This window comes from Sordaria macrospora, chromosome 6 (genome assembly GCF_033870435.1).
Source record: "Sordaria macrospora chromosome 6, complete sequence".
NCBI lineage: Eukaryota > Fungi > Ascomycota > Sordariomycetes > Sordariales > Sordariaceae > Sordaria > Sordaria macrospora.
Window position 1 is genome coordinate 4,153,404 of NC_089376.1, and position 15,112 is coordinate 4,168,515.

The window sequence follows — 15,112 nt, forward strand, 5'->3', positions numbered from 1 at the left end:
TCTTCCTAGAATCGGAGGTCAGCTTGCCAAGATAGGCGGCTCAGAATCCGCCCTAGACAGGTTGGTCAACTACTCTGTAGGTGTGTTGCAAAGATGCCAGGGGAGCACGCAATACCGGCTTGACTCCACTTTGTGGTAAGGACTAGTACCGTTTTTGTGCCTTTTCAGTGTTCACCAGAGACTGGGTCAAAAACGTGCTTTTGGGTGCTTCAAAGATGGTGGATTGCATGTGATTTGCAAATGGGATCCGCATTTTGGTATGAAAGTGATGTGTGATGGTGTTGTTATTGGGGGTCATGAGTTTGCCTTGACTTTGGATCCTAGACCTAGAAGTCAAGATGTGCCTGAATGGACCAAAGGGCTTTTCGTCCGCGGAAGAGGGTTCTTTCTGGGTTTTGGTTCTTGGCTTCCAGTCGACAGGACGGGAGCCTTCAGGATTTCGACGGCATGATGAACACTTCGACCGGGCGGCGCTAACTGCATGCATATCCCGAATGGTAAAACTTCCGGAAGCAATGGGAGTGAGATCCGCTCCTAGATCGGTGACGGTCTGAGATCCGTGGCTGCCACATTTCATGTTGACTCTTGAGGACTAGACCGGTTTTGGAATTCTGGCAGGTACTGCTCTCAGGTATCACTCTCAGGGCGCCATTTCTCCGAGGAAGAGAAAGCGGAGATGAGATGGCCGTACCTGCTTGACCATCTTTGGCACTTTGCTGATCTCACGGCCGCAAATCTCCAGACTGCCATTGTATCCGGTGAATCAAAGTTGTAAACACCAATCCGGTTCTCCCAACAATCCCGTACAGTCCAGCGTCGATGTTGTCCATCCTCGTAGAAAGTTAATGGCTTATTTCTTTCCAAAACAAAATACAGAAACACAAATCGTACAACCAAATCATGGCAAATTCCACCAACTCTCATGCACATCCCTCAACTCCACCTTCTCATTCGGCCTCCTCAAATACGGCGTCATATCCGACTCCGGGTCCGCCTCCCTGCTCGTCCAGCCGTTACCCAAATACCACTGAAACCTATTATCACAAAGATACTCATACTCCCAATCCTCCCACCTAGGATTCTGCCTCACGACCGTCAAATGCCCCGCACTCCCGGGCCAAATCCCGTGAATCCTGGCGCCCGGTCTCCCGCCGTTATACCAAGAACTGCAGTTATCTGTCAACACCGTGCTGGAAAAGAATGCGTCCGAGTACTCGACAAAGTCATCCGCTGCTTTTCTCGACGGAACAATGCTCTTGATACCCTCCCGTCCCACCTTGCGCAGGATCTTGGCCAACAAAGTAAGTTGCGTCTCGGCGCTGTGCGGGACAGTCCCGCTTGGTCCTGTGCCATGTGGTCCTTGCAGGAAGAACAGGTTCGAAAATCCCGGGGTGGCCACGCCGAGGTAGGTGTAGGGGAACCCGTGGTGTTCGTCGCTCTTGCCTTTGAGTTCGGGATTCCACACGTCCTGGAGGTTTTGACCTTGGCCGTTGACGACGGGGAAGGGGATAACCTGCGACACGTTGGCGCCTGTGGCGCAGAAGATTGCGTCTACATCTCTGTGGGTGCCGTCCTCGGTTTCGATGCCGGTTTCAGTGAAGCGACGGATGCGCGTGCGGATGTATTCCACGTTAGGCTCCGAGATGGCTTCCAAGTAACCGGGGCCGGGCGTAAGACGGCGGCAATTGGGCGAAAAGTCGGGCACGATGTGCTCGATTAGCTCGGGCTTTCTCGCCAAACGCTCGTGCATGATTTGCGTGAAACGCTCCCGCAGCTCGGTACTGTCTTTGCTGCCCCGGAAAAAGGCGTTGAAGCGCCGCCAGTACTTGTCTTCCATATCTTTGCGGAACGCGAGGTAGGCGTCGGGGTTGGATTTGAAGAGGACGATTTGCTCGTCTGAGTAGGGCTGGGGGCCTGCTTGACGGACATCCCCCGCCCAGGAGGCAGCGATCCAGGTCGGGTTGCGGGCATAATGGTCCAGACGCGCGACAGAAGGCTGGAGGTTGGCGACAAGCTGGATGCCGCTGGCGCCGTTGCCGATGACGGCTACGGCCTTGCCGGATGGGTCGAAGGACGGGTCCCAGTGTGAAGCATGGCGCAGAACGCCCTTGTATTCGGTGATACCGGGGTAATCGGGAAGCTTCCAGGCGTTGAAACGGCCAATGGCAGTGATGACGCTCTCGGCCTTCTCGGTGGTTGTCTCGCCGGTCTGAAGATTCTTGATGGTTATCTCCCAAACGGACTCGGAGTCGTTCCAGTTGAGGCCCTCAACTTTGGTGTGGAAGCGTGCGTATTGGTAGACATTGTGCTTCTTTGCTACGCCTTGCCAGTAGTCACGAATCTCAGCACCGCCAGCAAACTGGTCGCTCCAGTCGACCTTGGGCTCAAAGGTGGACTGGTAGACGTGAGAGGGGATGTCACATCTCACTCCCGGGTAGACATTCTCGAGCCATGTACCTCCCTGGTGATATGTAAGTCGTGAAACTCAGTAAACGGAAGGGGAACTGACGGTTTACTTACAAAGTCGTGGTTCTTCTCATAGATTGTGAGCTTGATGTTGGGGACCTTGGCCGGCAGCAGAACACCAGCAAGAATGCCAGAGAGACCACCACCGATAACAGCAACGCGGAGTTCTCGTGGCTGGTCAATGAACCTGTTGACGATATCGATGCGAGACTTGGGGTATCCCGGGTGTGGCTCAAAGGGGACGAAGTTGTACTGGGGTTGAGAGCTGACTGAGGTCTCTGGTGTTCCTGGCGTACTAGGCTCACTTGCGCTGCTTGGTGTTGAGGAAGTGGCGACTTCTTGCTCTGATACTGAGAGATCGCCGAGCTTTTCAACCACCGGAATAACCTCGCCGTTTACGTTTGCTTCTGTTGTTGTTGCCATTGTGGATGTGAATGTGAGTAATCCGGATATTCTCCGCAAAGTCGAACAGCAATCAAAGCGAACAAAGCACGAAGAGCACCAGCGCAGACGCAACAAGTCAAGTATATGTGAGTTATGTTCTGACCCGACACCACGCCCAAATCACGCCCTCACACCATAGACCACACCACACGGACGGAGGCATCACATCATCGACACTCCTTCGTCGCCATCACTTCCCCTCATCTGAGCCATCTGAGCCTCCTGCAAAAACTGGCTGACACATTATTGCCATGCATCGCGTGCGGTACAGGTAATGCCGTATCCGAGGTGTACCGGTATTGCTCCAGTCATTCCCGTATCTCCATTCGATCCCGTCCGGGATGTGATGGCTGTTGAGCGCCCGCGCGCAATTCCAAAGGTTCACCATTCATCAAAAAGCACGTCAAGCTTTCCAAGCATTCCACCATTCGCGGGGTCGATGGTCGAATATCTTTTCAAGCCGTGGGTTTCTGGATGCGTGTAACCCCCACTGATTGCTCCTCCGAAGACCGGTGGTCGTAGTGGGCGGCTTCGGTTGTTGCTGCTGAACTAGGGCTGAAAGGATGTTGATCGTGTCTGAGGTGAGATGGAGGTTGGATGACGCCATCTTTTGTACCTTGGACGTGCTTGGGCTGCAGTGTTGTTGTTGTTAGCGAAGGGCCCCAGGCAGGAGGGGACCCACTTGGCTTGTCCCGATTGATAAAGCTGGATAAGGTGTCATTTGTTAGGGAGCTTCTTTGGCTTTTTCGGCGTCAAAAAGACAAGAGAATTAGCAGAAATATTATTGGCCGGTATTTTGTTAGGTCCAAGTTGTTTTCACTGGGATAACCGTCACAATGGCGATAACAAAGGCGAGTGTCCATGGGAGGTGTGACGAAGACAAATGTCAACCCTAACCCGGACCCCCACTCCACTCTTTCTTCCAGGGGCTGGATGAACGTCCCTGCACATGTCAACAGACGACCATTGTTCCTTCAACCACTCCCGAATGGGCGCTGAAAACGCTAAGTACTGCCCTATCACTCATCTGCTGCTGTACGTGATGGCGCTCCCTGCTTCCTCCAACATAATACGTGATGGTGATTAGCGCTTGCGACATCCAACGCCTGAACTTGCAAATCCGGCACTTTGCTGTCTCTCCTTCTTGGGTTCCATTTGGCGAGAGACACTCGAGCGCTGATGAGCAGTTCGGGTTTGTGCCGGTTTAAGCGATCTTGGTAGTTGATCACAACAAGTTGTTCTATGATACCATCAACATGAAGTTTCGAGGCTGGATGGACTTCGGAGGTTCATCTCTGTAGGGCTAGAGGTAGCGAAGAACACGAACGGGGGTCTCGGAATCCACGTGGCTGGCACTCCCCAGAGGTAATCTGGATTGAAGACTACAGGGGAAATTTATTGTAACCAGCTCTTTGAATGCCGCAATTGCTTGGTTCTTTGCACAATCCAGCTCGTCGCGCTGGGCGTACGGCAGTTTCAGGTCAAGGCTGCACACCACCATCAGTGATTCCCAGGGTCGTCCGTCCCGTCGGTGCACATTTGACTTTATGGTGTTATCAACCTAGAGGTAACCTACGTGGAGGAAAAACTTGGCGTTGTCGTCTAGACCAGATGCGTGGGTGGTAGATAGATGTTGATGTAACTCTCTTTTGTGTGTTAAAAGCGAAGGTTTCCATATATCTCGTTGACGTCCTTCTGTGGCCTGTTGTGCTTTTGAAAACGATCAGTCGTGCTTGCCGTCCTGTCCAACTTCGACACCAGACACAATGGCGCCCCACCACCAATTCGACACCGTCAAGCGGAAATGGTACCACATCAAATGGTTTGCCGACAGCGACACCCCTCGCGAGCGACGTCTCATCATGAAGCTCGACCTTCTCATCGTCCCTTATGCTTTCCTTGCCTATTGGATCAAGTACATTGACCAGGCCAATCTCAGTACGTCCTTTCTCTCCTTCCATCCTTCCATCCATTCTTTCCATCTCCCCCGTCCTTTCCTTACCATCAACTAACCCCTTGGTTCAAACAGACAACGCATACGTAGCCGGCCTAAAAGAAGACCTCAACTTCCACGGCAACGAGCTAGTCCAGCTACAAACACTCTACACCGTCGGCGCCGTCGTCGGCCAAATCCCCTTCATGTTTCTCTTCACTTACTTACCAATGCACTGGACGATTCCCTTCCTCGACATCGCCTGGGGTTTCTTCACCCTGGCTCAATACCGCGCCAACTCCTTCGGGCAAATGGCCGCCTACCGCTTCTTGATCGGATGGTTCGAAGCGGCGTTTTACCCAGCTATGCACTACATCTTCGGCAGCTGGTACCGGGGCGATGAGATATCCCGTAGAGGAGGCGTGTTTTACACCGGGCTGACGCTGGGGACGCTCACTGCTGGGTTGATTCAGAGCGGAGCGAGTGCGAGACTGGAAGACGTCAATGGCCTGGCGGGTTGGCGGTGGATGTACATCATTTGCGCACTGATCACGATTCCCGTCGGGATCCTGGGGTATTTCATCCTGCCCGGCACGCCGGAACATCCAAACAAGTGGTTCCTGAAAGACGAGGACGTGCAGATTGCGAAACAAAGATTGGCGCGGGTCGGACATTCGGTTGTTCATCCCAAGTTCAAGCTTTCCACCTTGAAAAGCCTGGCGAATAACTGGAAGTTCTGGGCCCTGCTCGTGCTGGACATTTTCTTCTGGAACGGCAGCATCAACTACTCCGCGGGCGGGTACCTGCTCTGGCTGAAGAGTCTGGGCAAGTACAGCCAGAGCAAAGTCAACGAGCTGGGAACTATCAGTCCGGCCATTGGCATTTTCTACGTGCTTTTCATCTGCTTCATTTCCGACTTGGTGGTCGGGCCGGCGTGGGCGATTACCATTGCGCATGTATGGAACATTATTGGTCTGGTCATCCTGGTCATCTGGAACGTGCCCGAGAGCGCGCTGTGGTTTGCGTTCATGACGACGTACAGCTCCGTCGCCATGTCGGCCGTCCTCTATGGATGGGTTAATACCGTCATGGGCAAGTCTTCGGCTGAACGTTCGTTTGCTATTGTGTTGCTGAACACGGTCGCGCAGAGCACGACGGCTTGGACCCAGCTTTTGACGTTCCCGACTAAGGAGGCGCCGCAGTTTAGGAAGGGGTATTCGTTTGTCTTGGCCAATGCGGTTTGTTTGATCATTACTGCGCAGTTCTTGAATGTGGCTTTGAAGAGATCGAAGTAAGTTTTTTTTTTGGCTAGGGAAAGTTGGGAGAGCCGAGCTAACTGATTTCGAATAGTAAACTTGAAGCGGCGGGTGATGCTGAGCAGAACGCAGAGACTGGATCTACGACGGCGTCCAATTCGGAAAAGGGACAGGAGGAGGTGAACGTGAACGTGACTCCGGAGAATTTGAAGAGTGGTTAGGATACGCTGGGGGAGTCGTAGGTTCATAGAGTAGGTGACCTGCACTGTACCAGATAGAATATAATCCGGAGAGTTGGAGGATCAACTGTCAGATAATCGGGGGAGCCTTGATCGTGAGCGCCGTGAAAACTCCCATTGGTGTGGCGGATGGTTGGATCAATGTCGATGGACTGTAATCTGTCCGGGTGAAACTCGACTCCGTCAACAATGTTTGAAGCTCGTTGAGTCAAATCAGGATCATGACAACGTGCTTCTCATTACAGATCCGCAGAGCTATATTCCCACTTCGGCACACAGCAAGTTTCGGGACAGCCACAGAACCAGACCGTTCCTGCTGAGACCGGAATAGTAGACTAGAGGGCAAAAGCACCTTCCAATCTGCACTCGTCGGTGGTCACTCAGGGGCAGTCATTCATGTCGTGTTTTGTGATGACTCCTGTCTCAACCCGTTTTCATCAGGAACTTCAATCTCTGTCCATGACACGACGGGACATGAAGCACGAGATCCGTAGTTGTTGAAGTGGTGGTTTGGGCCATAACCGCGGTGATATGGCGAGCTTCACGTCCAGTCCGGAGTGGTATTCTGATGGTTTGATGCAATGGTACCATCTGCATGGCACCATCCACCCCTTGATGACAACATGCACCCCCGCACGAGGGGACTGTGATCCGGGGGGTTGGGACTGGTGCCGCGATGTCGACATCCCGTTGTGACATTGCAAGGTAATGATAAGAGCTTCTGTTGAGCAAGGGGTTCGGCCGCGTGGTATATGAGGGGTCTGAACCCTTCGAACCCTTCTAATCTGTGACCACCCAGACAGCTAGGCCATCATCATCAATACGACAGTCACTGTTGAAGTTGTGCCATATCCGTTCATACCGTACGATAGAAGTCACCCAGAACCCTCAGACCTGTCGAACTTCCACGCCTGTTCACCACCAGCCCACCACTACCTAACTACCACTCACGGCCACCTCAATCATATCTGCACAACCACCCAACATGGCAGATAACTCAGCCCCCGCGGCCACGGCCACCGAGAAGAAACAAAAACAAATCCTCCTCAACGCCTTTGACATGTTCACCCCCGGCCACCTTTCCCCAGGCCAATGGCGGAATTCTTCGTCATCCGACCTCTCAACAACCAAATTCGACTCTCTTGATTACTGGATCAACCTCGCCAAACTGTTAGAAAGGGGAGGCATCAACGCGCTGTTTCTGGCGGATACTTATGGCGGGTATGATACGTATGAGGGAAGTCTGGATGAGTGTGTGAGAAGGGGGGCGCAATGGCCGGTGGGGGATCCTGTTGTTGTGAGTACCCGGTTCTTCCTTTTTTGTTTTTGTTTTGAAGGGATGGGGTGAGGGGAGGGTTGAGGGGGTTAGAAGGTGGTGGAAATAAAATGCTCGGAAACTCGGGGAACGGGGTTAAGTTAGGGCGAAGGAACAATGAGATGGGGACGTGATGATGGACGGGAAGGACGGTCAACCGAACATCGGATGACAGCCAGCCCGCCGCCGTCCAGTCTTGCTAAAGAGGGAGGCACGCACCCGTCCTCTCTCCCAACAGGCACCAGCACCAGCACCAGCAACAGCACCAGCAACAGCACCCTCTGTCCCACGTCCCACGTCCCATGTCCGATGTCCCTTATAGCCCCCCATCCCAACCCTATTCCTCAACAAACAGCGGGTAGTTGGTCGAGCGGCAGTTGATATAGTCTACCCACATGGATACCCGTTCACAAAGCCACGGGCTCGATTCCTTGTGATGGCAGCTTTTGACACAGTTATTGCTCAGATATTCCGGTTGTCTATGATTTCCACATGCGTCTTGCTAGGCTAACGAGGTCGAGCTGTGACCGACGAGGGATATTGACCGACTACCAATTTCTTTTTTCTTCTCTTTTTTGTCCGAGGTGGCGGCTGTATTGAATAAACGAAGAGAATGCTGACGAGGTGTTGAATTGAACAAACAGCCAATCTCAGCCATGGCCGCTGTCACGAAAAACCTCGCCTTCGGCATCACGGCATCCACCTCGTTCGAACCTCCCTTTTTGCTGGCGAAGCGGTTTTCGACGCTGGATCATTTGACCAAGGGACGGATTGGTTGGAATATCGTCACGTCGTGGAAGAAGAGCGCGTTCAAGGCTATTGGTCTTGATAACCCCATCGAGCATGACCAGCGGTATGAGCAAGCTGATGAGTACTTGAGGGTGTTGTATAAGTGCGTTGCCCTGTCCCTGCCTTTTCCCTGTCCTCCCCCAAGATTCCCAAGAGACAGACTGACCGACGAAAACAGACTCTGGAACGCATCCTGGACCCCCTCCGCCATCCGCCTCAACCCCTCCTCAGACACTTACACCGACCCCTCGCAAGTCCGGCAAATCAACCACCAAGGGAAATACTTCTCCCTCTCAACCCCACACATCGTGCCCCCCTCACCACAACGCACCCCCTTCCTCTTTCAGGCAGGCACATCCTCCGCCGGCTCCGAGTTCGCCACCACGCACGCCGAAGCAGTCTTCGTATCTTCCCATTCTCCCTCCGTCTTAGCCCCCAAGGTCGCAAAACTCAGACAACTAGCAAAGGAGAAAGGCCGCGACCCATCTTCCCTCAAAGTCTTCGCGACATTCACGCCCATCATCGGGCGCACGGAGGAGGAAGCACAGGCCAAATATCAGGAAGCGAGGAAGAACGCGAGTGTAATCGGCGGCTTGGTTTTGTTCTCGGGGTGGACGGGAATCGATATCAGCCAGTTTGAGGATTTAGATCAGGAAATATCTGCGTCCGATTCCAAGGAAAAAAACAAGATCTTGTCGATTCTGGATAACTTTACTACCCCATCGGAAGAAGTACCCCGATGGACGCCGCGCGTGGTAGCGGAGCGCGCTGCCATAGGTGGTCTGGGGCCGGTGGCCGTTGGGACGGCGGAAAAAGTGGCGGATGAGATGGAACGGTGGGTGAGGGAGGCGGATGTTGATGGGTTTAATGTTGCGTATGTGACTACGCCGGGGACTTTTGAGGAGGTTGTGGATCTTCTTGTGCCGGAGCTGAGGAAAAGGGGGATTTATAAGGAGGAGGTAGAGGAGGAGGCGTGGACGGCGAGAGAGAAGGTTTATGGAAGGGGACAGAAGGAGTTGAGGGATGATCATGTGGGGAGGAAGTATGATTGGGATGTGTATGTGGAGGAGGAGCCTTATAGGGCTGAAGAGGTGGCAACCAAACAGAAGGTGGAGGCGTGAACTTGTGGGAAATGAGATGGACGGAGTGTATTTGCTCGTAGCTCGGCCTCTAGCTGAGGGTATTCTTGACCATGGGAATTAAAGCCCCGTTGACATAACTCGGACTTCTCCACGCACTCCAATCGCGTGTCAACAGCCCCCATCCTTCATCGTAGTCCTGTGTTCCGGATCTGATGTAATAGCTCCCCGCCAGCACCCAGATAAACCAGCCAGCTTTTTGGGCAGGCAAGTAGCTCGCCAAACAGCTAGCGTATGTTCCCTTCCATGTGCTCGCATCCATCTGGAACCCAAACTCGGTCAACATCACGGGGAACTTGTTTACTGCAGAGCTGGTCAAGGCCTGGAACCCGTTGTTGTACAAGTTGTTCTGCAGGTTGTTGCAGTTGTTGGCGCTGTTCTCGTAGTTGTGGAGTTCGAGAACGAGTTTGTTGGCGTACCCCGGAAAATCGTTGAAGCTGAATTTGCCGGATCCTGGCGTCAAGGCGGTGCCGCGGACGACGGGCGTCAAGAAGGTATCAAAAGACAGCCCAGACAAGAAGATGAGAAGGTCCGGGTTTGAGAAGTGCACGGCTTCGGCGCCTTGTTTCATGTACGTGTACCAGGTTTGCCAGTTGTAGGTGGATTTGGCTGCTCCGGAGGTAGGTTCGCGTGGTTCGTTGCGGAGGCCGATGGACATGAGGGATGTCCATTGTTTGCCCTGTAAGTCATAATGGCGTTAATTGGAGTTAAGGTTGAAGGGGAAGGAGCTCATAGAAGTCATACGTGGTTAGCCATATAAGCGAGACCTCTTGTCCAGTTGGATGCCGAGAAGTACGTGTCCCCCCACCAACTGTTTCCGTCGCCAGTCGAGCAGCACCACGCGCCCTTGGAGATATGGTTATCCAAATGGACAAAGATCTGCTGGTGTGCACACTCGGCCGCCACGGCGTCGAAAACTTGCAACCTCGTAGTACTCGCCGTGAACTGGGGATTCTTGGTCAGGACCTGGTTAAGCACCTTGGGGCCGTTTGTCGACCCAAGGGCTTGGGTGAAAGCCTTTTGCAGGGTAATGTCCTTCCCGCCGTTGGAGTAGATCTCGTCCACCATTTGGATGGCGAAGGTCAAACGGATAGCGTTCATGCCCAGACTCTTGATTTTGGACACGATGGTCGCGATGGACTGGTATTGAAGACCCTCGGGGATCATGACATCGGCTGCTCCGGGCCAGTTGGCACCGGCATAGGTCAGGTTGGTACCGGAGGCATCACGGATCCAGCGTCCGGAGGTTACGAGAGGGCCGTTGGGCCATGGCGCGCGAGTGTCGAGGTCATCTTTCAGAGTTGGAGCGGCGAGAGAGAAGCTGACAAGGCCAGCGAGGATGGTGATGAGCCTCATGTTGGATGGTGGTGACGGCTCATTGTCATCTGAGCATCCATCAACATGTCCGGGACTCGTTGGTGTTTATAAGTAGACATGAAAACCCGAAACGGTGCCTATATCTCAGCCGCTATACCGTGTTATACGATGCCGCATTTTGCCAGTTTACGCTTTGGCCCGGGATGGCACTCTGGAGATCTGCGGGGAAAGCAAGCGGAAGGTGTCATAATTCCACCTATAAGGTCGGGATATCGTCCATTGAGGTCACATCTAAATTGAAAGGTCCATCACATGTTGACTTGGTACAGGAAGAAAACGTGGTCGAGTGTCCGGGTCAAGGTCAGAGTCCATGAGATGGGAAGACTGTAAGAAAGACTCGGCTCCGGGATCCCCGTGTCCATTCAACGTTGGAGAAGGCGTTCGTGAGGCCTTTCGTCTGGTCTAATGATTTCATCCGATATGAAAATATTGGACAGACAAAGTGAGCCTAATATGCCGTGAACTGTGTAGTCAACATCATGTCAATGTCCCGCCACAAGACAGTCTTTCTTTGTCTCTTCACGTCCAGTGGCGGTGACCAATGCGGGGAGGGCCCCCTGAGGGGTAAATGCTCCAATCGGTCGGGGTAATTTTCGATGTTAGGTGTTGAATATGGGTATAGCGAGAATCGGTGGCAAATGGATTGGGCATAAACATAGTTTAGTCGTTGGCTTGTTGAATTGAAGATGTGATGTTGAACAGATGAAGAGAGGACGGATTGAAGGTCACACACAGGAAATGCACCGGCAGGCAATTGAGTGCAGTGCCGGGCCGAGACTGGCTGCCAAGCCCCGGTTGTGGATGACCAAGGGAGGCAGCCACTGCTCAGCCACACAAATGACATCAACCTCCAACGTAACCCCCACCAGAGCTTTATCGGAGGAGCTGTGCACTAACAATTTTCACCAACAAGTGGAAGCCGTGGCCATGGACCCTGATGGACAGCAACGGAAGCCATCCATCATACTTGTAGCATAGCCAAGACGAAAAGGACAAAGCCACAAACAGCTTACGAATTCGAGTAATCCAGTTTTAGATAAGAGCAAACAGGAATCCAACTTGTCTGTTCCGTTGTTTGTTTGCCGTGCATGTTGAACCATTCCACAACTCCAGTGGACAACAGCGTCTAAGCCCCCTTCTGTATTCCTTATCGCGGTTACAGTGACACTCACCCCGCAACAACAACTGCCGTCCATCAACAACATACGATATAACAAGAACAACACCATCTCTCCTCCTTTCCGTTGACCTCGACAACCATATTCACGTTTCCCTACCTAGATCTACACTCGAACCTACAGGAACAAAGACAAACGATGAGCGGCAACGACGAGAAACGAAAGCTGGAAGCGCAGTACTTCCCTCCTCCTCCTCCTGGTGGTCCCCCTCTGGGTTGTCAACAGCCTCCTCGCCATCCCGACGAGGTTCCCATTCCCGACTACAACCCATCGAATCCCCAATATGCGCCCAGGGAAGACATCTACGGCCTTAGCCCGACCGACGAACACCCACCTCCATTCCCTCCTAGACCTACCTCGTCTGGCAAGGCTGGACCTGGAGACGAAAAGGTCAAGCTCTCATGGGGTCAGAAGCTAGCAGGATGGGGAACCAAGGCCGCCGCTCCCATCAATGCCCTGGCCAACAAGATGGGCTCCGAGGCTTTCCTGCCAGGTCCTATTGATAAGGAGGTCGAGAAGGCTGCCCGTATCTTGAGGAGCTTCTGCAGTATGTCCCCCCTTTTTAGAGGTACTATTATCACACAGCTAACCATATCGCTTCCAGAGGACGGCATCTACAGCGACGCAGCTCCAACGACTGCCCCTCCTCAAACCACCTTCCCCGTCGCCAACAAGGTCGAACCTACCGCCGCTGAAACCGCCTCCCACCCCCCCGTCGAGACAAAGCCCGTTGATGCTGCCACTGCCAAGAAAAAGTCGCGTGTTCTCCTCACCATTCCTTCCAAGGTCATTGCCAAGGCCCAAGGCTTGGCCATCTTCACCACCGTCCGCGCCGGGTTCCAGGTCACGGGCGCCAGCGGCTCTGGTATTCTGATCGCCCGACTCCCCGACGGCAGATGGTCTCCTCCATCCGGTATCCACGTTCACAGCATTGGCGCCGGCTTCGTCGTCGGTCTGGATATCTACGACTGCGTGGTCGTCATCAACTCCAAGGAGGCCCTCGAGGCTTTCACCCGCACCCGTCTCAGTCTCGGTAGCGACCTGGCTGTTACCGCGGGCCCATGGGGCGCTGGTGGTGCTCTGGACTGGGGCGTGCCACAGGGACAGAAGACGGATAAGGGCAAGGGCAAGGATGGAAAGCCTGCGTCGAGGCCAACAACCGCCGATGGCAAGCCCATCCTGTCCCCGGATAACACCCAGTTCACCAACCCGCCCGTTGATCCTGACTACGACCCGGACCACCCAGACAACGCCGGCAAGGAAGCCAACAAGAACCGCAAGCCCAGTCCCTTCGTCGAGGCCGTCAAAAAGCCCGTCTACAGCTACGTCAAGTCGCGCGGCTTTTATGCTGGTGTCCAAGTCGACGGCACCGTCATCACCGAGCGCAAGGACGCCAACGCCGTGTTCTACGGTAGGCAAGTCACCGTTCAGCAGATCCTCAATGGCGAGGTTCCCCCTCCTCCCGCTGTCAACGGTCTCTTTGAGGTTCTGAAGGGCGCCGAGGGATGGAGAGGTCAGCAGGGCCAGCAGTTCCAACAGCAGCAGACGGTCCACATGCCTCAGGGACACATCCCCCAGCATCATGTTCAGCCTACTCCTGTTCAGCAGCAGCCGTACCCCGGCCAAGGACAGCAGCAACCGTACCCTGGACAAGGACAGCAGCAACCGTACCCTGGACAAGGACAGCAGCCGTCGTACCCTGGACAAGGACAGCAGCCGTCGTACCCCGGCCAGGGACAGCAGCCCTCATACCAACCTCAGCTCCTTTCCGAGCAATCTCCCGGTCCCGAGGGATACTATGCTCCTGGCAAGCCTCCCGGTGGCCCAGGCCCAGCTGGTGGTCCCGCCGCCCCAGCGCCCGCAGGAACAGGAGGTTACCTCTATGACCCCCAGCTCCTCTCCGAGCAGCCACCTCAGGGTCAATACCCCGGTGGCGCCCACCGTCATTTCTCCCCCCTGAACCAACACCCAACAGACGCCTACCACGCCCCTCCTCCTCCTGCCTCTACATACAACACGGGAGGCGGCCCGGCTGAAGTTAGTGGCGTAACCTCCGGTATCCGCGGTCTAGACCTCAACTCGGCCGGCCCATCCATAGGAACCGCCGGAGTGGTACCACCCGCTCCTGGCCCACAGGCATCAGATGCCGCCCGGGCGAAGGCTGCCGAAGCTGCTGCTGAGTCTGCGGCTGCCCAGTCTCATGGCCATGCTCATGGGTCCGACGGCCCGCCCCCGCCTTCGTATGAGGAGTTTGGGTCGTCTTCGTCAACTGCCCCAGCTGTGCCTGGCTACCCTGGACATCCGGCCCATCCTTCCCAGACGGATGGAGTAACTGGTGGGGATGAGTTGCCGCCTGCGTATGTAGAGGATGGAGTCTATAGGCCGGATGTGGGTGATCATAAGCGTCAGCAGTAAAGCAGAGACCTTGTTTCTTTTGGCCTTTTTGGACGTTTTCCTTCCTGTGTTTGGCACGAGTTAATCCAGCCTAGCTCTTGAGTTACTTTCTTAGGGATGGAACCAGGCCATCTATCGTTTCTTATGATTACCTTACCTAGTTAGTTTGATCGTTTTGTGTTAATGCCAGTTTTTGATACCCTTCATTTCGTACTAGTTCAATTTCTCTGCTGCATTGGGATCTTTCACACAGTGACATGTAGGTATTTCTGATACTGTTTCCAAACAAAGTATCCAGTTGTTTCAACTTGAACTTCCCGACTTTTCATTTTGTACTCAGACTCGAACCCTTTGTTAAGGGTCGTGACTCATCGTCAGTGCGTATTGTAGATCGTATTGTAATGTGAATTGCAGATACGCATTTTGGTCCAAATGTCATTTGTTTACTTCCACTTGTGAGTTATGAGACATCGCCATCTCTTTTCAACAGTGCGTGTTTGAACCAGGAATGAGAGGTATATGCCTACGGTAACGTGAAGTCAGGCGCCGTCATACTGCCAGTATCCCACACTTCTTCGATCT

The 15,112-nt window shown here is 53.8% G+C and overlaps 5 protein-coding genes across 5 annotated transcripts; 3 read left to right on the forward strand and 2 right to left on the reverse strand.

Annotated features, from left to right (window-relative positions):
* Positions 1–632: 632 nt before the first annotated feature.
* On the reverse strand, positions 633–2,889 carry SMAC4_08555 (uncharacterized protein; the record flags this gene model as incomplete). The annotated part of the gene is made up of 2 exons (XM_003346005.2): positions 633–2,461; positions 2,521–2,889. 2 exons carry the CDS (start codon positions 2,887–2,889, stop codon positions 899–901), a joined length of 1,932 nt encoding a protein of 643 aa, XP_003346053.1. The 3' UTR covers positions 633–898.
* Positions 2,890–4,440: 1,551 nt separating this feature from the next.
* On the forward strand, positions 4,441–6,453 carry SMAC4_08556 (uncharacterized protein). Its single transcript, XM_003346006.2, has 3 exons — positions 4,441–4,848; positions 4,940–6,134; positions 6,194–6,453. Exons 1-3 carry the CDS (start codon positions 4,677–4,679, stop codon positions 6,318–6,320), a joined length of 1,494 nt encoding a protein of 497 aa, XP_003346054.1. The 5' UTR covers positions 4,441–4,676; the 3' UTR covers positions 6,321–6,453.
* Positions 6,454–8,309: 1,856 nt separating this feature from the next.
* Positions 8,310–9,563, forward strand: SMAC4_08558 (uncharacterized protein; the record flags this gene model as incomplete). The annotated part of the gene is made up of 1 exon (XM_066090816.1): positions 8,310–9,563. One exon carries the CDS (start codon positions 8,310–8,312, stop codon positions 9,561–9,563), a length of 1,254 nt encoding a protein of 417 aa, XP_065947615.1.
* Positions 9,564–9,612: 49 nt separating this feature from the next.
* Positions 9,613–11,840, reverse strand: SMAC4_08559 (uncharacterized protein; the record flags this gene model as incomplete). The annotated part of the gene is made up of 2 exons (XM_003346009.2): positions 10,326–11,840; positions 9,613–10,260 (listed from the first exon to the last, which is right to left on the reverse strand). Exons 1-2 carry the CDS (start codon positions 10,935–10,937, stop codon positions 9,613–9,615), a joined length of 1,260 nt encoding a protein of 419 aa, XP_003346057.1. The 5' UTR covers positions 10,938–11,840.
* An 89-nt stretch (positions 11,841–11,929) lies between these two features.
* Positions 11,930–14,937, forward strand: SMAC4_08560 (uncharacterized protein). The gene is made up of 2 exons (XM_066090817.1): positions 11,930–12,683; positions 12,741–14,937. The coding sequence occupies exons 1-2, from the start codon at positions 12,275–12,277 to the stop codon at positions 14,549–14,551; spliced, it is 2,220 nt and encodes a 739-aa protein (XP_065947616.1). The 5' UTR covers positions 11,930–12,274; the 3' UTR covers positions 14,552–14,937.
* The last annotated feature ends 175 nt before the right edge of the window (positions 14,938–15,112 follow it).